This window comes from Pyrgilauda ruficollis, unplaced genomic scaffold, assembly GCF_017590135.1.
Source record: "Pyrgilauda ruficollis isolate IOZ18807 unplaced genomic scaffold, ASM1759013v1 scaffold43, whole genome shotgun sequence".
In the NCBI taxonomy this organism is placed as follows: domain Eukaryota; kingdom Metazoa; phylum Chordata; class Aves; order Passeriformes; family Passeridae; genus Pyrgilauda; species Pyrgilauda ruficollis.
In genome coordinates, this window is record NW_024525823.1 from 7,362,476 (window position 1) to 7,378,635 (window position 16,160).

Consider the following 16,160-nt stretch of genomic DNA (forward strand, 5'->3'; position numbering starts at 1 on the left):
ACTGAGTTAGACAGGATGCACTTCAGTACAGCCATGAGTCTCACAGGTGTGTGCTACTGTTCTTGTGTACTGATGTAGGATTCTGCCAAAGAACTCTCCATGTTTACAGGAGAAGAGGAAGTCTTTGCCTTTCAGCGTACTCTTTCACGGCTCACAGAAATGCAAACTGAACAGTACTGGAATGATGGGGACAGAAGCAAAAAAACATAATTTAAAGTTGAATGAGATCACCAAGAAGTAAAACTACAGCATGAAATCACCAAGAAGAAAAATTGGAACAGCTTCAGAAAAGCACTGGAAAGCTTTTTAGCACAACTTGAATAATAATTGCACTTTATCATCTGGACCATGTTTTCTTTCATCAATAGTTTTTTGAGTTTAAGACATGAGGTCTCAGTTATTTGTCTGTACCACCAGTGTGTGGATATGTGAAATTTTGCCTTCATTCGTTCTTCTTCAAACCTGTCTGGATGTCTGGCTCCATACAGTGGTGGTGAATGGAATTACCTCCAGCTGGTGGCTGGTCACCAGTGGTGTTTACCCGGGCTCAGTGCTGGGCCCAGCCCTCTTCAATATCTTTATGCATGGTGTATGGACAAGGGGATCAAAGTGCACCCTCAGTAAGTTCACAGATGACGCCAAGTTGGGTGGGCATGTTGACCTGCAGGAGGGTAGGAAAGCTCTGCAAAGGGATCTGGACAGGCTGGATCAATGGGCTGGGGCCAGTTGTATGAGGTTCTACATAGGCCAAGTGCCAGGTCCTGCCCTTGGGTCACAACAGCCCTAGGCAGCACCACAGGCTGGGGCAGAGGGGCTGGAAAATTGCCAGGGGAAAAGGACCTGGGGCTAAACAGAACATGAGCCAGCTGTGCCCAGGTGGCCAAGAAGGCCAATGGAGCCTCAGCCTGTATCAGCAACAGTGTGGCCAGCAGGACCAGGGCAGTGATTGTTCCCCTGTACTTGGCACTGGTGAGGCCTCACTTTGAGTGCTGTGTCCAGTCTGGGCCCCTCAGTACAAGAAGGACATTGAGGGGCTGGAGTGAGTCCAGAGAAGGGCAGTGAAGTGGTGAAGGATCTGGAGCACAAGTCCTGTGAGAAGCAGCTGAGAGAGCTGGGGGTGTTTAGCCTGGAGGAAAGGAGGCTTGAGGAGGCCTTATTGCTCTCTACAGCCACCTGAAAGGAGGGTTGTAATGAGGTGAGGGTTGTACTCTTCTCCCAGGCAACCAGTGACAGGATGAGAGGACAGAGCCTCAGGCTGCTCCAGGGGAGATTCAGGTTGGACATGATGAAGAATTTCTTCACTGAAAGTGTTGTCTAGTATTGGAACAGAGTGCCCAGGGAGGTGGTGGAGTCACCATCCGTGGAAGTGTTCAAGAAATTGCTGGACATGGCACTTAGAGCTGCGGTTTGGATCTGGATAGGATGAGGTTTGGACAAAAGTTGGACTCAATGATCTTGGAGTTTTTTTCCAACCCTAATGATTCTCTAAAATATACCTTTGATGTTCAGGAAGTTTGATGGGATTAGAATGTTTCTGGAGAATTGGTCTACCAACAAAGTTAATGGGCTATGCAGAGTCATTTTATGATGTCACATTGAAGTGAGCACTTTGAATGATTATGCACTGCTTCTGTCATGTACAATGCTGATTGCACAAAAGAAAAATCAAATGCTTCTTTAAGAAACTCCTGATATTGTCCATGCTAGAATCCTGGAACTCCTCTGTAGTGTGTTTTGGTTTTGTTTTTATTTTTTCTATTCTCTGAGTCTAGCTATGTGTTGACATTCAGGCTCCAGGAGTTTTTTTTAAATCATACTGTTGATCAGTCTGGTTCATTGAAAGCTAATGGTTTTAACCAAGAGAGAACCCTGAGGAGGAGCTTTAAGATACTTGAAGCTGCACAGGATTAAGATCTAAGTAATGGATGAGAAAAGAGACCTTGATAAGACAGGGTATGCTGTAACAAATAAGTGCAAGTTCATATTCTTCCTAAATTTTGTGGTTCTTGCAAGCCTGGATAGGCTGCCTCTACACCAGTTACATCTCTACCCTGAATTTTCTTATGTTTCTTCTACACCAAACCTTCCACTGCTGCTGACACATCTGCCCCGATCCGGGGGGAGCAGTACTCAGTACTACTGAGGCAATTCATCATGGTACCATAGGAATGTGTTTTATGGAAAAGATAGGATAGTAACTGATACCTCAAGACACATGACCCATCCTCATGTTTGTAGTTGGAAACTCTCTTTTAGTTGAAGATATTTTGGTGTCATTCTTGATTTTAATCTAACTGAAACAAAACATGGTATTGTGTGTATTGGCTTATTGTGTATTTTTATAAAGTAATCTTAAGAGCATATTTAGAAACTTTGAGTAGAAAAAAAACATGTAGATGGACTGAAAAGACTGCCCTCATGTCCTAGGGAGGAGATATGTAACACACTGTCCCCAGCTTTGAGAGGTTTTGTTGGATTTTGCAACATGACCTTTTTCTGTCTGTTACCAAATTGTCTCCCATCACAATTACAAAAAGTTTCTAAAAGGGCCTTCTGGGCAGCAGAGAGGGCTGGAGAGGTCCTATGCACTTACTTTTGTTAGGGAACCCATGCTCAGGTCTGGTTTTCTGTTCTGATCCCTTCCGCTTGTCCTGGAAGTTACTTACTCTGGCTATACCTGCTCTTCAAATAATTTTTTTTTTAAATTATTTTTTAAAGCCTATATTTATAGTTTGCAACTAATGGAACTGTATTATTATTCCCACAAGGGTGACTACCATGGAGAATTTTAATGCATATTTATGAAAACTCCAATCAGAATACATTGTTTATACTTAAGAATTTCCAAATAACTGTTGTATGCTTTCAGAGATTTGGATTAGGTGTCTCATCTGAGGGACTATTGACATTCATGCATGTGTGTCTGTACATACAAACACATATGTATATTTAATTTATACATGTACATATAAATCTAGATAAAACTAATATATATAATTTAAATGTGTGTGTTTCTGTATTTATATGTGGCACTCTATACTTATCAGCCTGGTACTGCGCTGATAACTCTCCTGAAGCTTCAGCCTTGACGTTTTTTGAGTAGCCTTCAAATGCCTCCTGCCTTGAACCAGAATGTGTTGTAGGAACATGGGAGATGGTGGTAGATAACCTAAGGCACTTTGCACCTGGATATTTATTTACATTTGCTTAAAAACTGTTTATATATTTAGCCTATATGTCCTTCTCTGTCAGGTGGTATAGGGGAAGTGTGTAATCTTGCAGAACACAGATGACATGTCTGGGACATATGGGAGAGGAGGTCCTGGCAGGTTCTTCATTCCCACAGAGACTGTTTCAGGCCAGGGAAGTGAGGTGTTTCTCCACCGTCTGTGTGGGTGATGACAAAGCTCCTTTAAGCACAGGATCCCTGTTTGTGTTCAAACTGCTGCTGCTTTGCCCATTGGTATTTGAGGCTTTTCTGCAGTCTGAATGCACACCCCAAACTCAGATACCCCAGGTTTTTGGAAGCTCCTGAATGCAGTGGGACTGATGTACCACTGAAAGCCTCTAAGGATATAGGTGAGCTCTGTGAAAACACAGGAGGGAAGTCCCCCAAAAGCTTCCAGAGCCAGCACTGCTTCCAGGACATATTGCTAAATAAAACCATAGTGCAGTCTTTCCTCGGCCAGCAAGGAATTTGTCTCTTGGGAGTCCCTGGAAGGTACCATCAATAATCAAGGAAAATAAATTGGGAAGAGTCCAAAAGCGTTTTGAGGCTGAAAACAAAGAAAGTTGCCTAAATCACTGTGCTGTATTTGTGATTGTGCTGCAGAGGGAGGTTTGCCACTTTTGGGTCAGGTCCACAAGGGGAAATTTATTGGACTGGTTTCTCAGCCAGGCCAGATGCCAGGGCAGAGGGTGCCCCAGTAACCACAGAAGCAGCACATTTATGCTCATCTACCTCCCTGAAGAAAGTGAGGCCCTATTTGCTTATTTTAGGGTGCTGTAGCATTTATAAAGCCTTTTTCCAGTGCTGAGTTGGGGGTGCTGCTTCTGGGGTCAGACACCTTCCAGGCAACTGGTGCTGGCCAGAATCTCAGTGGACACCATGGACAAGAGTGGTTTTGTTGTGCCCCAGGGTCCTGGGCCACCTGTGCTCCCAGCTGTCCTGTCCCCTGCTGCCTGGCCTGCTCCTGCTGCTGTGAGACAGCAACAGTCCATGACTTTATTCCCACATGAAGATGTAGTATTTGCCAAAAAGTAAACAATGAGATGCCTGTGACTAAATGATGCACACTCCATAATAGCCTTAAAATTTGCTGGATTTGTGCTGGATGCTTCTATCCAGAGTTTTAAGTCCTGGCTTTTTAGGTTTTCCTTAACTTGTGAATTCATGTCATCTCAGATCTGCAACAAGTTTTTATTTCCTTTAGTCGTTCAGCAAACATTATTGACAAGTTATTTTTAAAGGTCTTTTCAAGTGACCTTTATTGATGTGGTAGAATATTTTGCTGTCATAGGAAGTAAAAGCCTGGGGATTATGGACCATGTGAAACACTTCATGTTTTCTAAAGGTTACATCCTGGCTGAGAATCTCTTAACTAACTTCTTTCAAATACTTGATTGACCAAAGAATGTTCACAATGCCCAAAAATTTAACTTCTTTTTTTTTAAATGATAAATAGTGCAATTCTGTCTTTCAGAGTTACTGGTTTTCAGTATTTGTTACTGTGCAGATGGAGGGAACAATTGCAGTATTTTGGGTAGAACAAGACAGCCTTCCAAAGGCTTTGGAGGGATTGAAGATGCACTTTTTGTTGTTGCTGGTTTTTGATCTAACAAGGAAAACCATTAATGGCTTTTCTTTTAGTAAAGGTGTTTGTGATGACAACACAGCTGGATAGATGTCACCTAGTTTGCAGCAATCTAAACATGAATAAAAGCAACTGACCAGGTTTCAAACAGTGCCCAGCAGGGTCACCAGCCACATAACAAGGAGGAAGAACAGTCTTTTCATCATAACGCAGCTAACAGAATTAAGATTCAGGATTTTTCTTTCTGCAGTTTCCTGGGTCTGAATACGCCTGGTGCCTCAGTTTCCCTGTGGATAAAATGGGAATGATGTTACTTTCTTACTTGTTAACTCTGGCATGCTGCCAGGCTTCCCTTATTAACATTCTAAGATGCTTTCTGAGGCTCTGGGATGAAAATACTTCAGTAAAGTATGTAAATAGTGCAAAAAATAATTTAGCTACTCAGAGTGGATTAGTCTCCTTGTTTGGGTTACAGAATTAATGTCATCCACTAAACACCATGTGCCTCTTCGTAGTGATTTTGTTTTAATTAATGCATCTATTTTAAGAATCTAAAGAAAAAAAAATTGAGATTTGTGATTAAAACTGTAAACCATTTGTGTAGTTTTTCTTTTACTTGTAATAACAAATTTCCTATAAGAGGATAACAATCTCAGATCCTATACATTTGAAATACAGTGGCTTTGTAAATTCTGTTGGGATTTTCCTTGTATACAGAGAATATTTTTTTAAATACATAATTTTGAATCTAGTATATTACAAACTGAACACTGTCAAATCCATCTGTTATTTGAGAATAGTTTATCTTGTAATAAAGAAAAATTAATAAATCCAGATTTTATAAACTTGTCACTTACTCATGATAATTTTAGATATGTGTTCTGGATAGACAGACCCACTGTTAATTAGAATAATAAGAGTATTAAGGGGTTGGAATGGACCTTTAAGATCATCTAATCCCAACCTCCCCTGCCATGGGCAGGAACACCTCCCACTAGACCAGGTTGCTCAAGGCCATATCCAGCCTGTCTGGGAACACTGCCAGAAATGGGGCATCCACAGCTGCTCTGGGAAACCTATTCCAGTGCCTCACCACCCTCACAGTAAAGCATTTATTCCTAATAGCCACTCTAAGCCCTCCCTCTTTCAGTTTAAAGCCTTTCCCCCTTGTCCTGTAACTGCATACCCTTGTAAAAAGTCCCTCTCCAGGTCTCTTGCAGTGCCCTTTAGGTACTGGAAGGTGCTGTAAGGTATCCCTGGAGCCTTCTCCAGGCTGAACAATCTCACCTCTGTCAGCCTGTCTCCACAGGAGAGGTGCTCCAGCCCTTTGGTCTTCATGACTTGGTGTGATTGCTTTTTCTTAGATCTCTGTATCCAGGGGGCAAACCTGGACTGGCAGCAGTGCCAGTTTCTGGGCATGTGGTTGCCTGCACAAGCAGTAGCCATTGCCCTACACATGGTTCAGCTTTTTGGTTGAAATATCCATGGCTTGTCAGAAAGGTCCTCCTCCAGAAGTAGTTTAAACTTGTCTCCCTCAGTTACTGCTGCCAGCAGCCATAATTTTTGGGTTTGGAATCCTATTTTCCACCACTTTCCTCCAACAACTTGAGGGTGAGACAAATTAAAGTGCTTTTTCCCCCCCATAATTTGGGATTCTTACTGTTCAAGATGTGCCTTGTCACTCATGGAAACACTGGACCCTTCTCCAGATCAATTTAAGATCCTGTTTTCCCTTTAAACATCCTGCAGCAGTAAGCTGTCAGGGTTTAATTAGAAATTTTGCTCAAAAAAAATTCCCTAGGCTTTGCTGCCTCTTCTGAAATTCTTCAAAGTTTTGCCAATCTGCCTTTGCAGTTTTGTTCGTCCGGTGGATGCTTCTCTTGTGTCATCTTGATCCATTTCCTCTCACAGATAAGCAATCCCCAACATGTCCATTTCTTGTCAGTGAAGATTGCTTCTCATCCTGGGATACTTAATATTCTCTTGTTTTGTAACCTCATTTCTGATGGAGAAGCACAGGTTTCTGTCTCAGCTTCCCCAAGACCTCTGGGCTTAGACTTTCCTGCTGCTTGGCTTTGGGCCTCAGGAGCTCTGGCACATGTAAAATACAGGGTGTGGGGTCTGGGGGTGCACCCATGCACCTGCAGAATGGGAGACACTTCTGACCCTCGGGTTTGGGACGCTGCCTGCTTTTTTCTCTGTCTGCCCAGAAGGGGGACTTGCAGTAGCAGTTCCTAGTGCGAGAGGAGAGGGAGGATGGAGCAGATGGAAGATGCAGGCCACTTGCTCCCTCTCCAGCCTTCTGCATTCTCCACATATTTGTAAAACAACTTTTGTTTTAAATTGAATTGATTTCTAAGAGAGCCATTAAAATACAGAAATGCTTCTCACTGACCTAGTACTCTGCATTCATGTTGGTAAAATTTTGGATGTGTTTCTATAGTCCTCCCGCCAGTTCTTTGTCAGGGTGAAGGGTTTAGTTGGCTCTGTTAATCCACTCTCTAGCTGAAATTGTTCATTTAAATAGTTATAAAAATCCACTCTTTTCCAATGTGAATCCTATATTTCCAGATTTGAGTACTGCTGCCAGAGCAAAGACTTCAAATTCTCTGAGTGCAACCACACTATGTCAGTCCAAAGCCAAATTGCAAACACTTATCCACAATTCCCCTTACTCAGCTTTAAGCTAATTTTTCCAGCAGGCAACAATAACCATAAAAGTATAGGGGAAGATTATTACAAGAGCTTAAGAAATGGTTAACTGATTTCTTCACAAGCTGTGGGATAATTCTACCACATTCTCTTATTGCAAGAAGTTACTTAATGTATTTTCAGTGCATGGTTCTTCAGTGTCACAGTAATTAAGAGCAATCACAGCCACTGAAAACTGAAGCATGGAACAAAAGATCAAGTGAGTGTTTAAGCTGAAGTCAACAAATCTAGGAAAAGTAAGCTCACCGACATGAAGGAAAAACCTTTGAGTGCTCTGGTCTTTTACAATTAGCAAAGGCACACACATTTGTGTAACTTTTTCTACATGCAGTGATGGATAATGTTCAGGTCACAGCATGCTGTGTTGGGTGGTGAGGTTTGTTCCTGCAGGCCTGTTAAGAGCATCACTCACGTCAGGTCTTTCCTGTAGCCAAGGTATGATGTGCCAGCAACACTTCCCTGCTAATCAAGGTTCACACACTGTAAACAGCTAACAAAGATCCTCAGGGGACAGGGGGAGCAAAGCTGGTTGGAAACACAGGCAGAGGACCAGTCTCCTCCAGTTGCAGTTGATATCTCCCAAAAAGTAACATTTCAGAGGCCAGTGGAGAGAGGAGCAATTACTGTCCAGCGAAATTACAATCTGAATGGGCTGCCATTTCCAGTGCTTCACTAGGATGGCTGTGATTGCTATAGAAACTTCTGAAAGTGAGACAGAGAGGTTTTCCAGCACTGGAAATTGCGAATGGAGAAGGTTAGACTGGGTGCAAAGCCCATTCAGTCAGGCAGCTGCCAATCGAGCCTCTTTGCCAAGTAGATTGTAGGAAATGCTGATTAAAATGTCCACGGAATGCACCAGGCAAATTAAATTTCAGTCACAGCCGCCTGGGCAGTTTCGGTGGGCAGACAGCTCCAGCCTGTGGTGCACCTGGGCTTGCTCTCTCCCTGTGGCCTCTCCCACGGCCACCTGCCCCTTGCACAAAGGTACTGCAGTGATGCTGCGGTCATGGCAGCCTAAGGAATACAAGTGAGATGAGGCTTGTGAGGAAAAGTGGTAGTGACTGGTCTAGTAGAGGATGTCTGGGGTGGGGAAAAAAAGCCAGACATCATTCCAGGTAAGGGAGCAGTGTCCCTACCCACTCCAGCTTTGACATTTCTCCCCGGGCACAAGTCTAGGAGATGAGGGCTGCTGCCATGTTCACCACCCTGTGACTGGGCTGGCACCCCCTGCCTGTCTTGCCCGCTCTACTCCCTGTGTTGGCATTTAAACAGGACTGCTGTATTTGAGCATTGCCTGCCAATCCCTTCCCCTCCAAACAGCCTGCAGTGGACAGCTGAAACTCTTCTTTTGGGGCAGAACAGCTGGCAGTACAGCCAAAAGCCTGCCACAAACCAGGAGACAAGCCTAAGTCTGAGGGAAGTGTTGGTGCTTGGAACTTCCCCTTTTCCACCTTTTCAGCAGCACAGACAAGCCCCTGAAATCCCCTCGCACAGCCCATCATCCCCAGCTTTGGTGGGACACCCAGATGCAGCTGCAAGTCCAGTAATGTTTCTTCTTAAGAAGCTGCTCTGACCTCCTTTCCATACCCCCAGTCTCCAGCTCTTTCATCTGTGCTGTGGGAGGGTTTAATATCTTTTGGTGTTCATTGCTGGCCTTGGAAAAGCAGCTCATCACCCTTCTGGCAGCAGGCTGGCAGCAGTTATTCCAGTGCCTCACTTCCCACCGATCCCCTAAAGGAATGTTGGTATTAGTAGGTTTTATCACCATCATAGTTTCATTTCCTTCTCTTTCCTGTCTCTCCTCAGCCTCCAGGCAGTCAGCCAGAAGAGTCTCAGGCAGGTAAGTGCAGACACAGGTAACGCTGTGGCGCAGTCACGGCCATTCCCTCCTCCTCCAGGAGCTGGGTGCAGCCGGTGTGCCAGGCTCAGGCAGCCTCAGCACTGTGCCCCCCGTGTCCCTTCACAACAGCTCCACTTAGGACAGCTGCTTTTCCAGTCGTGCTTGGCTTAGAGGCAACTATAAAACCACTTTGTGAAGCAAAGGAATTTCTTACCTACCTGTATTGCAGTTTCCGAAGGTTCTTCTTAGGCTCTGCTTGGAAAAAAAAAGTTTGCATTTAGGCACAAAATTACATGGCCTGCATAAATAAAAGCAATGAGATTTGTCTTGCAGCATAAGGATGAGCATTGTAAAAAGTCACACTTCTCAAATCCATGAAATGTTTGCTGTGTGGATTTTTTTTTTTCCAGAAAAAAAAAAAAAAAAAAAGGAAAAAGCCCTTTTGGTAGTGAATATAATGGGTATTTTGGTTTAGTTGTGATTCTGCTAATTTACAATTCCTCAATACACAGTTCTTTAAAATTCAGAGTGGCTTCATCCCGTGCTCTCAGAGCACCTGAGGGCAAACATCAAGACATCTGTTCAAGCCAGTGCCTGTCACTGCCTGCCCAGCCTTTTTACACACCTTGGTTATTTGTTTTACTAACACCAAGCTGCTGCAGTACTGTCTGTGTGTATCTATTACATGTGCTCGAGGAGTTACAAATGGGTTCTGCTGTCCTTGTGGCCTGTAACTGCTCCCGTAGCCATGAGTTAAGACTTGGTTAATGGATGCTAATCTGTCAATTCTTGAACAATTCAGGAAATTAGTTATTGACATAATGGAGAAATTATCTGAGTGTGTCACAACGACCCATACTTGAGGACACCTCTGTCTGCTAGGGTTGACCTTAATAATTAACAGCTTTACCCACTGCCCCAGAGGTGCTTTATAAGGCAAGAGGCTGAAGGTTAAATAGCTTCTGTGCATCAGATGTGCTCATTACACCAGTAGGTCTATAATGTCTTTTCTGAAGCCACAGCAGCTTGTTAATTGATTGTTCTCATTTCACGGTCTTTCCAGGGGTCCCCTGTACCATTACAAAACTGTGCCCTTGTCCTTGCCAGATTCCCTTTTCCTGTTCAGACTAACTAGTGTTCCCTCTCTGAACAGGGACTGCCTTCCATCCCTTTGCTTGCCCTTGCTGGGCTGTACGGTGCTGCTTGGGCACCCTCCATCCCACTCCTCCACCTCAGCTCTTCCTTCTGTCACACTCAGCTGCCTGCTATTTAACCACCCTCCTCCACAGCACAGCACCCAGGCAGCCCTGCAGTTCTGCCTGGTTTGGTCCAGCATTTATTTCAGTTTTCCAAAATGAGACACCAATGATGAATCAGAAGCAAAGTGTCATAAGTGACTTGGTCTGGAAGAGTAACAAGGTTTGCAAGGAGAGAGCGACCAAGCAGGAAACCACCATTCATCGGTCCCAGCCAGCATGGCTTCCTGAGGGCAAGGTCCTTCTTGTCAAACTTCATTTTACAACAAGGGAACCCACCTAGCTGACCAGTTAATGTAATCATTTTGAATTTCAGTAAAGCTTTCAATACTCTCTCACAGTATCCTTCTGGACAAAATGTCCAGCACAGAGCTGAATAAACACATCATGTCATGGATGAGCAACTGGCTCACCAGTCAGGCACGAAGGGCTACAGGGAATGGGGTGACATTGGACTGGTGGCCTGACTGCTGGGGTTCCACAGGGCTCCATCTTAGACCCTGTGCTCCTCAATATCTTCATAAATGACTGGGATGCAGAGTATGAAGGGATCCTGGGTAAGTTTGCTGATGATACTAAACTGGGAGGATGTGCTGAAGCCCTCGAGAGCAGGGAGACCTTGACAAATCAGAGGACTGGGCAATCACCAACGATAGGAAGTTCAGTGAAGGAAGTGGCAGATTCTGCACCTGGAATGGGGCAACCCTGGATGCATGGACAGACTGGGGAATGAGAGGCTGGAAAACAGTGCTGTGGAAAGGGAAAGAGGAGGGGCAGAAACTGCTTCTCTGATCAACCACTACAACTGGAAATTTTTCTTAGTGAATCTTTCTGGGCTGAGAATACCTTTGCCAGTTCATTTAGAGCTGAAGCCATTGAGCTGTTAATGCCACAAGCTCTTGCCTATGTGCTAAATAAGAAATGAGCTTCAGAAGTCTCAGCCTTTGGGTCAAAATCCTCCAATGTATTTAGGTACTTGACTAGGGTGGAAGATGGGTCCTTAAAAAAGAGAAGCTGGACCCTAATAGCTCCTGTCCTTCAAACAGAAAGATGATTGAATATTTTTAGCATATTAACAGGGTAAGCTGAGGGTAAAAGCAGGGCAAAGTGAGTTTTGGCAGAGCTTCTAATTTCTTGGCTTAAAACAGACACAAGCTTCCATCTTCCTATTAACTTCACTCCACAGCTCTCCCATGGAAGGGGAGATCCCCCACCTTGCATGGGGGGGCGGGGGTGGTGTACAAAGCCCTGTTGTGCTACAGGTTGTGGGGAGATTTTACTGTTTCACTTGGGTTGAGATGCTCCTGTTGAAGGGAGATGTTAGGGAAGCTGTCAGGATTTGTGGGTCCCTCTCCCCTAACTTTGGTGCATCTACCATCAGTGACAACAGACAGGTTCAATGCTGCATTTTAAGTGAATTAAGACACCACTGTTCCATTAGCCAGGCAAAGCAGAGAGTCCGGGCTAAGGCAGGATAAACAGTAAATTATCATGAAAGATTGACTGAGAAAGGAAAGCCAGCTCCTATTCTGTAGGAATACTTTTGTACTTGGGCGCATCATACGCCATCATCTGGCTCCACTGTTTGTTGGGATCTCTTCTCTTGCCTCAGGGGAGGAAAAATTTTGTTCCTCACTCTTTCCTAGAGGAGTGTGCATGCACTTGCATCGCTCTCTCTTCAGCAGGATGTTGTAGCAGTGCCAAGCAGGCAATTTCTCATCAACCACACTCATTGCTTCTGTAATTCAGAGGCACTTCCAGTCAAAACGCATTAACTGTTCTTTGCCCATCTTCCCCAGAATCTGCACATGCTGACCTCTCTGATGGTAAAACATTAGCAGGGTGGGCCTATTAAATCCTAGACTGGCAAGGATTTGTGGGGATACCTGTCTTTAGGATAACAAGAGTCATCCAGATAGCCCAGGTTCCCCACAGGACTTGCACCTGCTGGGGCTCTGGAAACACATTCACTCACTCTGCAATCTTCCCAGTAATAAAAGGGAATGCCTGTCTTAGGACACTGCTTTCGGCTTTCTCCTACCCTTGTTTGCAAAATCACAGAATCAGAATCATACAATAGCTTGGGATAGAAGGGACGTTAAAGTTCCCACACCCCTTCCATGGGCAGGGACATCTTCCACTAGACCGGGTTGTTTAGAGGCCCACCCAACGTGGCCTTGAGCACTTCCAGGGATGAGGCATCCGCAACTTCTCTGAGAAACCTGTTCCAGTCCCAGTTATCTTCCATTTTTTAAATTTGCTCGGGAAAACTCCCGCCGCCGGGGTTGGGCTGAGGGCGGCCTGCAAGGCGGGCAGAGCCCACAAGATGGCGGGCGCGCTCCGCGGCCGGGCGGCGGCGCGCGGGGAGGGGCGGCCTGGCAAGGAGAGGGTAAAAATACAGCCCAGAGTGTCACCGCCAGGCTGGGAACGAAGTCAGGCAAACACACGCTACTAGCCCGGGCTGAGATCCCTTTCAGAAAGTTCCGTTCGGTGTCTGTTTCAAAAGCAAAAGGATGATGCACTTTCAGTGCTGCCCAGTGACAGGATGAGGAGCAATGGACATGAACTAGAACACAGTAAGTTCCACCTCAACATGAGGTAAAACTTCCTTATGTTACTGGAACAGGCTGCCCGTGGAGGTTGTGGAGAGCCCTTCTCTGGAGAGACTCCGAACCACCTGGATACGTTCCTGTGTCACCCGCTCTAGGTGACCCTGCTTTGGCAGAGGGCTCAGACTGGATGATCTCCAGAGGCACCGTCCAACTCAAAAATGTCTGTGAAGTACTGAAAAAAAAAAAAAAAAAAAAAAAAAGGCATCAAGCACCCACACTCCGAGCATGAGATACAGCCCTGTGTCCCATGTCAGGCAGGCTGGACACAAAATTGGGGGGCAGAGGGGTGGTGAGGGACTGCAGGGTGGCTGCTGGACAGGGAAGTGCGGGGCAGGTGGGCAGCAGAGCCTTCCATGGGAGAGGGATGACCCAACCTTCACCATGTTTCCATGATTTATGTTTTTAAACATATATGTTTTCAATATACAACCAGTCAACTATAACCTGATTTTGGGAAGCAAAGCCTTCCATGAAATTGGGGCTTCCTTGTATCACAGAATAACCTAAGTTGGAAGGGACCCACAGGGATCATCGAGTCCAGCTCCTGGCCCTGCACAGGACCATCCCCAGGAGTCCCACCATGTGTCTGAGAGTACTGTCCAAACTTCCTGAAATCTCTTGGTGCTGTGACCCCTTTCATGTTGCTTGATCCTATCCCAGCCTTCTCCCCATGGCCAGATGCTGCCTTGCAGTGGTCCAGGCTGAATCCTCCCGGTCACAGCACCAGCAGGATCCTTTGGTGCAGGGTACAGGGCATGTGTGCTCCTGAGCAAAGCCACATGCAGGCCCCCAATAAACCTTTGGAAAGCTTCTGCATGGCTACCTTGTGACAGGGATCCACCTGGATCCCAGTCTCCAACTCATCATTTTTAGCATATATTTGGCAGCGTGTTGCCTGGGTGATGGAAGGCTGTCTCCACGTGGAATGCAGAAGTTCTTGGTGGGGGTTATTACTGCCCCTGCATGTGGGGACCTTTTGGCAAATGGAGCTGGAAGTGCCACCTATTCCTGGGATTGAAGTAATTCTGGGATGCTTGCTGCACATACAGGTCGTCCTTTGAGAAACGGTGACTCATATAACTTCAGGGGCGGCTGTGTTGATGAGTTGTATCTCTGTATTTCAGTGAAGAAATCTCTCTATTGTGGTTGTCTTTTGCTGGGATCCTGTTCTCAAAAAATCACAATATCTGGAACAGACTTAGAGGAGTCTGGTTTTGAACAAGCCTGAAACCCTGATGCTCTGAAATCCGGGGCATTTGTAGGATTCAGCTTATGCCAGGCTCCTCAAAAATACCCCCAGGACCAGGCCTTTATAAAAAAAAGATGGCCCTTGCTTGGGCTTACTATGGTTAAGAGCTTCAATAAGCTCCTTTAGTCCTGTTCTTCCACCCCTTCATCATCAGTGTCTCCACTTCTCCTCCTCCTCCTCCCATAGGGTTCAGCTTGCAGAAATCCTACCCTCTGACAATATCCCAGGAGAATGTACAGACTGTATCATTTCCAAAAACTTGAGCAAAGAAACTAGAAGGTACTAGAGGGGATGGGTCAACCTCTGTTTAACATTTCATGGGTTGTTGTTCACTTTGGGTTTCTAAAAATTATTTTGTTGTTTGTTTTTTATCATGAGAGCAGCTCTTGTCTGCTTGGTCTTCCCCATGTGATTTCCCCTTCCAGGCTCATCCTTCTGTTGATTGGTGCAAGCAGCTCCTTGTGCATTCAGGTTCTGTTCTTCTGAGGCACCCAACTTTCCCCTCATAAAGTGCAAGCACTCCATGTGGCACTCAGGGAGTCAGGCATTTCAATGCTCAGTGTTCTTACATACTTAAGTACCTTTTAGGCTCTATTTCTTAATCTCAAGTGTTAAAAAAATGCTAAATTCAAGTAGAAAATATAGACAAACTTGTTAAACATTGGTCCCTCTGTGGCTTGCCTAAAGGAAGAAATTATATTGTGATTTTTTCAAGTCAAACTATTGCACAAACACATTGAAGGGAGGTACACAAGAAGAGACCTTTAGTGGAACACTTTACCCCTATAGAGAATCTGCTGGAACAGAAGTCTGATGATATGCAGAAAAATTATTGGTTTTATTGGTTTTAAACATATTATTATATGTTTCAAAATTATTGGTCCATGTAGAGTGAAGAAGAAACAAGGGAAAAAATCAGCTCAAATCAACCATGCTAGAGCATAACCCTCTCTGCCGATCTCTTCTCATAACAGTCCAAGCCCATGGAAGAACTGGCATCAATAGGTGCTGAAGACTACTGAAGGCCTTTAATGTAGCAAGTCAATGAACTTTGATGGAGCTGGCTTTTCTGGAAAGTCACCTGGATTGCCAGGGTAACCACATCACAAAAGGATGCAGGATGGAAGGATACAGACATTTGCTGAAAAGTTCTCTGGGCTTGACAAATTTAAATGAAACTGGATGTCCTAGAAAACAGTTTTCACATTCATCATGTCTGTTGGCTGGATTCCACAGCATTACAGAAACATTTCTACAAGAATTGATTAATTTTCACATTCTGGGCCCTGGAGAGATTCCCATGCTGCTCAGAATAGGTAGTTTTTTTTGAGTACAGGCTTAGAGGTGAGGTCTAAGCCAGCTGGGCAGGGCCAACATCCTTCAGCTACACATTACCATGCATATGACTGAATCCTGGATCAACAAGCTGAAAGGAAAGAGAGTGAAAGGACTATCTGCTAATTTTATCCACATTTAGCAACAGGATATGCATATAAAAGCAGATGAACTGTGGGGACAACAGTAAGCTAATCTGAGACAGACAGCAAAGGTAAATCTTTTCTCTGAGACAAAGAATAACCTTCATCTGGCCGATGACTAAACAAATGGATCCAAGCTACAGGGCAAGATTAAAACCAACATTCATCCAGAATTTAAAGGAGTTTTAGACTCATGAGT

At 44.8% G+C, this 16,160-nt stretch overlaps 1 protein-coding gene and 1 long non-coding RNA gene across 11 annotated transcripts in view; one reads left to right on the top strand and one right to left on the bottom strand.

The window, feature by feature from the left end:
* Positions 1 to 1,037, top strand: part of AFG1L (AFG1 like ATPase) — a 60,351-nt gene extending 59,314 nt beyond the window's left edge. Inside the window, exon 13 of one of the 2 annotated variants that reach the window (XM_041478189.1) lies at positions 79 to 1,037. In XM_041478189.1, the coding sequence (XP_041334123.1) occupies positions 79 to 210 (132 nt within the window). In that variant the 3' untranslated portion in view covers positions 211 to 1,037. The remainder of the gene's footprint in view (positions 1 to 78) is intronic. The other variant, XM_041478190.1, reaches the window with a different exon arrangement.
* The window catches only part of LOC121359312, a 32,344-nt gene that overhangs the window by 7,033 nt on the left and 9,151 nt on the right, over positions 1 to 16,160 (bottom strand). For 4 of the 9 annotated variants that reach the window (XR_005956029.1, XR_005956026.1, XR_005956025.1 and 1 more), the window contains 3 exons: positions 13,210 to 13,406; positions 9,585 to 9,618; positions 1,068 to 9,257 (listed from right to left, as the gene is read on the bottom strand). This is a non-coding gene — a long non-coding RNA (uncharacterized LOC121359312). Of the gene's footprint in view, positions 1 to 1,067; positions 9,258 to 9,584; positions 9,619 to 13,209; positions 13,407 to 16,160 lie in introns of those variants that run through there. The other 5 variants (XR_005956028.1, XR_005956031.1, XR_005956032.1 and 2 more) reach the window with 4 other exon arrangements.